Here is a 7651-nt window from a genome sequence, read left to right as displayed (position 1 = left end):
ATATGCTAGTGATTTTTGAGACAAAACGATGCAACTATGTACACAATAGAGTTACTATAGAGTTACATAAACAACTTTACTGGATTTTAGTTTCGTATCCGTTTGTCTGTCAAATACGCTTCCTCTATATCTCTCTTTTTTTTTTTAAATTGAACTCATTTTCTATATTTTTTGCAGAATTAACTATGAAGCAATCCCTTGATCTATATCCATGCATTTTCACATTTCAAATGAAACTTGATATTCATAGGGAAAAAAAGTACAATAAATGAAGATAAAATGTATATAATACTAATTTTCAATGTCAATTGAGAACATGAAAAAATGGATCAAATCTGCGAATTTCACGGCTACTCAATTAGGCGGTGTTTAAACATTTAAGTTAATTTTTTCGAGTATTCAACTTTGTACACGTGTCAGACACTTAGCCTTGGACCACATCATTCTTTGGAAGTGTTAGAATATTTTTATTTTATAAAGATTCCACCTTCAATATGAACTATTTTTTTTTTATAATTTCTTCGAGCTAATAAACAAATGAGATTCCTCGAATTCATTTATTTCTATACATGTACACCAATGCTATGAAAACTAAAATGGTTTGTCGTAAATAGAGTACATTTGTTGCTCTTGATTGATGTTCTATGTCCACAAATTTAATAGTTATTAGTGACAGATTCACGCATGATCAAGTCATGAGTCACACGTATATCATGTCAACGATAAAATATATATATATTAGAGAACTCAAAAGAAAGTCAGACGCGATAGTAATCTCGATAAGAAGAAATCTCATAACCAAGAACATAAGACTAATGTGCAACAATTATTGAGCTTGGTCCAATAAGTTATAAGGTGATATGCCTCTTGTATAACTCCTTTTTAATCATTCTTTGATTTTTTATTGTTGTTAGTTTTAGCTAAAACAACTACATTTTGTTTAATTAAATTATGTGAGTTTCTAGCTATAATTGCAGTTCTTTGCCATTTCAATAATATGTTATTAAATCTCCACATAATTTTATTAATTAAATCTCCATATAATTGCAAGTAAGACTTTGAACAACAACAAAAAAGACTTGCAAGGAAGACCAACTCTTTGAGGGTTTAAAAGATTAAAGGTTGTATATCATTGGTAATGAACAGGGCTATTAACAAGGTTTATTCACTGATACCTTATGCATTTGCTCAATTCCAAGGTAGCCCATGGGCTCTAAGCCCCGACGTAACCGGCTAACCTACTCGAGAGTCTAGACCAAGAAGTTAAATGGGTCAAACTCGAATTTAACCTTTTGTTGGAATAGAAAGAGTTACCCGAGCTATAAATAACATGATCATAATCTTTATTTCTTTACTTTTCGTACCTTTAGATTTTAGATATTCCTAAAAATCTTCAGATTCTCACAAAATCATATTCCTCAATATCTCTCACAAGAAATGTGAATATTTAGTAGAAATCTTCTCATTTCCTCACTTTACAACAACAGATTCATAAGAAATTGCCAAATCTAAACCTATTCAACTCGAATATTTGAGAACTCCAAAGCTATCATGGGTGCAAAACCCTTTTGAAATGTGACCTTTCCAATTTAATTTGTCAAACCAATAAGGCACCTAAATTTGTTTAATGGCCTAATTCATTCAAAAGCTTATAGTCATAGGCACTAGACCTGAACCAATTCCCACCCCTTAGCTGATACTAGCTATTATTGGCTTGTAGCCCTCTGTTCTGGATCGGCCAGGCCAGAGAGATAAAAAAACAGTTACTACTTGTAGTATTTATTTCAACTTTATCCATTTGAGTAGTACTAGTATTTATTATCCCACTATCTGACTAGTCAGACTTTTTGGTCTTTCCACTTTGACCTTACCCTTTTTCTCTCTCCTCTCCTTCTTACTTACCTTGCCTTTATATATTACACATATTTTCCCCTCCTCTTGAGTAACTCCAATCAATAGAAGAGAAGAAATCTATATAGAGAGAGAGAGACTCAAATTAGAGAAGGATGGAGAATTCTAGTTCCTCCTTCTCAAGCTTAGGAGCCTATGGTCGAGCCCTAATTGAAATCCCAAATCGGGTTTCATTAAGAGCCGGTTCGGTATCAACAACGTTTGAAGAAATGAGCCGTGTTCGAGCACGGTCCGGTCCAAACATGCAAAAAACCCTAAGATGGTTTGATTTAATAGGTTTTGGTATTGGTGGTATGGTTGGTGCTGGTGTTTTTGTCACAACTGGTCGAGCCAGTCTTCTTTATGCTGGTCCAGCTATTGTCTTATCTTACGCCGTTGCTGGTCTATGCGCACTCCTATCTGCTTTTTGTTATACTGAATTTGCTGTTGATATGCCTGTTGCTGGTGGTGCATTTAGCTACCTTAGGGTTACTTTTGGTGCGCATTTTAGCATACTCTGTTTTTTTTTTTTTTTTTTTTTTTTTTTTAAGTTTCAAGATCAAATCTTTTTTTTTTTGATAATTTGATTTTTGAACATGAATCTGAAAATGGGTATTTGTTGTTTTTTTGTTTAGGTGAATTTGCAGCTTTTTTAACTGGTGCTAATTTAGTAATGGAGTATGTACTTTCTAATGCCGCCATTGCTAGAAGTTTTACAGCTTATTTAGGAACTTCTATTGGTGTAGCAACAACAGAAAAATGGAGGTTAACAATTTCAAGTCTTCCAAAAGGGTTTAATGAAATCGATTTCATAGCTGTTTCAGTAATTCTTATCATCACTCTCATTATCTGTTACAGGTAATAGTCTTTTCTAATCTTGGGTTGTTCTTAAAAACCAAAAATTCTGATCTAGGTTTTGATTTGGGTCTCTATTGTTTTTTTTGTTACAGTACAAAGGAGAGTTCAGTATTGAATATGATATTAACAGCAATTCATATACTATTCATTTCCTTTATAATATTGATTGGATTTTGGAGAGGAAATTTGAAGAATTTTACAGAATCATCTGATCCAAAAAAACCAAGTGGGTTTTTTCCATATGGTGTATCAGGAGTATTTAGTGGAGCAGCCATGGTTTATTTAAGTTATATAGGATATGATGCAGTTTCAACAATGGCTGAAGAAGTTAAAATTCCTGAAAAAGATATCCCAATTGGTATTTCTGGTTCTGTTGTTATAGTGACGATCATTTACTGTTTAATGGCTTCATCAATGTCAATGCTTGTCCCTTATGACTCGGTAAGAACTAATTTTGGTCTGCCATTAATGAACTTGATCAAAAAAAAAATTTCCTTTATTTGGGATTTGTCTTTGTGGTGCAAATTTGATAATAAATAGGTCATTTTCAATCTTAATCAGATAAAACCGACATTGCTTTTAGAGTCGAAATCCTTGTTAAATGTCCATTAATTATACATGTCGTGACGAATGTAAATTCTTCAATGGTGTTTGGTTGTTCCTCCATTAATGGATATATTTGAATTTACATTACCTCAAAGTACTAATCTAGATGAATTTTACTTCCATTCCCACCTCTCATAAACAACTACTCACTCTTATATTTAGATTTACCCTAGAAAAGTTTAGGTGTGATTTTTGTTTTCACCCTAGTTGGTCAATCAAAGTAGAAGGTTCTTATGGTTATCGGTCTTAATCTTTTTTATCTATATGGTCTGTTGAGTTAAAGTATGTAAAGTCATACCTTACTCAAAATTGATCCGGCTTTGACTTTTCAGTTTGCTCTTCAAGTCTTGTACTTCATGTTTCAAATGATTGTACTTTACGATGTTAAAATTTGTTAAAAATCAGAATAATAAAAAAAGGAGTGACTATAGTTTTATCTCCACGAAGGTCCTATAAAATGGTGTAACTAGAGTGTAAGAAGATAAGATTTGTAGAAAATATAATTTCTCTCATTGCAATAGAGTTTATGTTTTTTTTAATGTTTAACTATTTAATTTGTTTCAGATTGATAAGGAGGCCCCATTTTCATCTGCATTTCGAGGATCGGATGGTTGGGGATGGGTATCGAACTTGATTGGGGCAGGTGCCAGTTTCGGTATACTAACGTCGTTACTAGTTTCGATGTTGGGCCAAGCTCGATACCTATGCGTAATCGGGCGGTCCAATGTTATTCCCTCTTGGTTTGCCAAGATCCACCCTCGAACTTCAACTCCTGTCAACGCTTCACTATTCCTCGGTATATACCGCTACTCCCGTACAATTGTGGTCCATCCACTTAGGAAGCAATTTCAACCATCAGATCTTAATCAGAATCTTTTTCTTCTTGCAGGAATCGTAACGGCAGGAATCTCAATCTTCACAGATCTCGAGGTCTTACTTGACCTCGTATCAATTGGTACTTTATTCGTCTTCTATATGGTGGCCAGTGCTGTTATATACCGACGCCACGTGTCAGTGGGGACCACAAATCCGTGGCCCACCTTGTCATTCCTCTTATCCTTCACTCTAACTTCAATCATCTTCACGCTGATCTGGCAGTTTGTCCCTCCAGGGAAACCCAAGACCATTATGTTGTGTGCCTTTATAGTTTTGGCAGTGGCAATCTTGCAAATATTTAAATTTTCAGTACCACAAGTTAGGAAGCCTGAATTTTGGGGGGTTCCACTTATGCCATGGATACCATCGATTTCCATATTCTTGAATATATTCTTGTTAGGGTCTCTTGGTGGGGCTTCGTATGTGAGATTTGGGGTTTTCTCGGGTCTTATAGTTATAGTTTATCTTTTATACAGTGTCCATGCGAGTTTTGATGCAGACAAGATTGGACAACTGAATCCGAAAGTCGAAGAAATAGCGTTGAAACCATTAGAAGGAGAACAAAACCATGAAGGTGTCAGTAAAGTGTAAAAATACTAAAACGAAAATAATTTCAATTGATGGATGCTAATATCATGACTAACCACCCGAGAGAAAAGATAGAGAAGGGAAAATGTGGAATATTAAGGTTATGTCAAAGGCGAGTTAGAAAACATACTGTAAGATACTTGTTTGTTTGTTTTTGGGGGTGGATGTAATTTTGAATAGTTTTTGGGGGGGTTGATGTAATTTTGAATTGTTTATGGGAGATTGACGTAATTTTGAATTTGTATTCCTCCCATTAGAGTTCTATTTTTCCTAATTTGTCCTGGATCTTCTAAATTCATGTTCAGACCTCCTTGTATAAATAATCTAAGAACAGCCCTTAATACATGAGTCTGCCTTTAATTAGTCTGTCCAACTCTATCCAAAGGCATATATATTTTTGGTATAAGGAAAAAGGGTAAATAAGTTGTCAGTAGAAACAGGTCTGATCCCAACCTTATCTATCTTATACTAATTTCTAAACAAATATCCAAACATTTGAGTTATGATCCCTTCCTTTACTACTGCCCCTATCTCTATTATACTGTTATCTTGCCAGTCCAGACCTAAATACCCTATCTGTCTACTTGTATGAGAGCTGGATCTTTTGTGCCTAATCCTTACCACTCATTTGATCAACTCTAAGTTTGATAGAGATTGAGAAGAGTCTACGGCTGGAGATCGTCTATTAACGAGATTATATCTTTCGCCCGGTGTTTTGGGACGTTCAGTTTTGGTTAGAGGCATGAAGACTTGGGCCAGTCTAATTTGACCTTTTTTTTTTGAGAAATCGACTACGATCTACATTAGTCGTTAAAAAACATTGATACATCATAAAGATATGATATTCACGATAACTCGGCTAAATTCAACCATTAATGAAAGAGACCTAAAACCCAACAACATGAAAGAAGTCTGAAGCCCGACAAATTTAACCCATTATTACTTAATTATGTTAGACGACAAACAATATTTTTTTACCCAAATATAATTTTTTTATTCTTTCATCTTCACTACCTCTTCATCACCACCACAACCTCCGCCCATTACCACATCTATCTCTAATTTTCGCTTCATTACAACATCTCTCAATATATCATATATACATAATATAGAATATATTCTCTCAATATGGGATATATATTGAATATATTGATATATATGATATATGAGATATTGTTGAATATAGGATATATTCTCTCAATATAGCATATATACATAATATAGAATATATTCTCTTAATATGGGATATATATTGAATATATGATATATATGATATATGGGATATATGGGATATATGGGATATACTAAATACGTTATATAATATATTCTATATATGTAACTTTTGTAATTATATAAGGGGAAGAACATCTCCAATTGTATACACAAGAATTAATTAGTTTATCTCAATCTATTATTAATTTGTATTAGTTTCTACTTATTAGTTTCTACTTGGTATCGAGAGCAGGTTCGGTAATTGAACCTGGTTATTTCGAATTGAATTGAATTGAATTCCGCTGCGAATCTTGAAATTGAAAGCTCAATGGGTTCCAATGATGATGCAACAATGGTACTATCAAACCCTCACGTTGTTCATAACCACATCGATGCACCCTTTCCATTAGGTAATACCCTGAATGAGAATAATTACACCCTTTGGTCAAAGGTCATGAAGATGCGTATTAATGGTCGAAAGATGTGGGGGTATATTAGTGGCACTAAAGCGAAACCTGCAGAAGGAAGTGAAGAATATGAAAATTGGTACTCGGAGAATGATAAGGTGAAGGGATGGTTGTGTGACTCAATGTCCACAACACTAATGAACAGGTATGTTTGTTTGGAAACTGCTAAAGAAGTTTGGGACTCTCTTGAAGCTATGTATACAGACACATCTGATGAAACTCAAATCTTTGAGTTACATAGGAAGTGTTTCTCAACAAAACAAGCTGGTCGATCTATTGCGACCTATTATGATGAATTAGCAGCAATTTTTCAAGAAATTGACCAACGCAACAATGTGAAAGGAAAAAGTGCTGAGTCTATCGCCATCTTACAACAATATGTAGGACGTCTTAGAGTTCACATGTTCCTTTCTGGATTAGATAGTATGTATGATCAGGTGCGTGATGAGATTCTTCGAAAAGACCCTCCACTTACTTTGGAACAGTCTTATCAGACAGTACGAAGGGTGTCAGTTCACAAACAGGTGATGGGAACCCAAACACTTGTAAATGAGTCTTCAGTTATGGCAGTCAACTATAAAAAGGGACAACCTCAAGGTTCCTGGAATTCTCACAAAGAGGCTAGACCCTTACGCCTTGATCTTGAGTGTACCCACTGTGGAGAGAAGGGACACACAAAACAGAAGTGTTATGAAGTCATTGGGTATCCGGAATGGTGGGATTTTACAAAGCGACCTAGGAAAAACATATCTGCGAAGAAGGATTCTGCTATAATTCCTCCATCAGTGAATGTTGCCCAGTCAGGTATGAAAATTAAAGGTAGTGTTTTATCTGTAAATTCTTTGAATAATACTTGGTTAATTGATACTGGTGCATCAGATCACATGGTAAATGACACTAGCATATTATCATCCATTATACCTTCAACCCAAACCTCTATATACACAGCTAATGGTGGTTCCTCTCCTGTAATTGGGGAAGGTTCCACTGACATATCTGAAAATCTGACATTAAACTCTGTCCTCATTGTTCCCGCGCTAGAGTATAATATCCTATCAGTCAGTAGGATCACTGCTGCACTTGCATGTACTGTGACGTTTTGGCCTCAATTCTGTATTTTTCAGGACATAGTGACGCGGCAGGTTCTTGGTTGT

The 7651-nt window shown here is 34.8% G+C and overlaps 2 protein-coding genes across 2 annotated transcripts; both read left to right on the top strand.

Annotated features, from left to right (window-relative positions):
- The first annotated feature begins 1913 nt into the window (after positions 1 to 1913).
- On the top strand, positions 1914 to 5071 carry LOC147550032 (cationic amino acid transporter 7, chloroplastic-like). The gene is made up of 5 exons (XM_086670981.1): positions 1914 to 2388; positions 2526 to 2748; positions 2841 to 3189; positions 3919 to 4150; positions 4244 to 5071. Exons 1-5 carry the CDS (start codon positions 2007 to 2009, stop codon positions 4819 to 4821), a joined length of 1764 nt encoding a protein of 587 aa, XP_086527107.1. The 5' UTR covers positions 1914 to 2006; the 3' UTR covers positions 4822 to 5071.
- A 1287-nt stretch (positions 5072 to 6358) lies between these two features.
- LOC147550031 (uncharacterized) lies at positions 6359 to 7050 on the top strand. The gene is made up of 2 exons (XM_086668412.1): positions 6359 to 6920; positions 6983 to 7050. The coding sequence occupies exons 1-2, from the start codon at positions 6359 to 6361 to the stop codon at positions 7048 to 7050; spliced, it is 630 nt and encodes a 209-aa protein (XP_086524538.1).
- Positions 7051 to 7651: the final 601 nt, after the last annotated feature.

The sequence above is a fragment of the Eschscholzia californica genome, unplaced genomic scaffold (assembly GCF_041429995.1).
Source record: "Eschscholzia californica isolate CP2 unplaced genomic scaffold, dmEscCali1.0.p SCAF_3, whole genome shotgun sequence".
NCBI classification, from domain to species: domain Eukaryota; kingdom Viridiplantae; phylum Streptophyta; class Magnoliopsida; order Ranunculales; family Papaveraceae; genus Eschscholzia; species Eschscholzia californica.
Note: the sequence above shows the minus strand (reverse complement) of the source record. Positions and strands in the feature narration are given on the sequence as shown.

Excerpts from the sequence above, each read along its gene's own strand:
- LOC147550032 (XM_086670981.1), top strand. The coding sequence starts at position 2,007 with ATGGAGAATTCTAGTTCCTCCTTCTCAAGCTTAGGAGCCTATGGTCGA. Across the intron at positions 3,190-3,918 it reads TGCTTGTCCCTTATGACTCG|ATTGATAAGGAGGCCCCATT; the intron begins GTAAGAACTAAT and ends AATTTGTTTCAG. Across the intron at positions 4,151-4,243 it reads CAACGCTTCACTATTCCTCG|GAATCGTAACGGCAGGAATC; the intron begins GTATATACCGCT and ends TTCTTCTTGCAG.
- LOC147550031 (XM_086668412.1), top strand. The coding sequence starts at position 6,359 with ATGGGTTCCAATGATGATGCAACAATGGTACTATCAAACCCTCACGTT. Across the intron at positions 6,921-6,982 it reads GTTCCTTTCTGGATTAGATA|TCTTATCAGACAGTACGAAG; the intron begins GTATGTATGATC and ends ACTTTGGAACAG.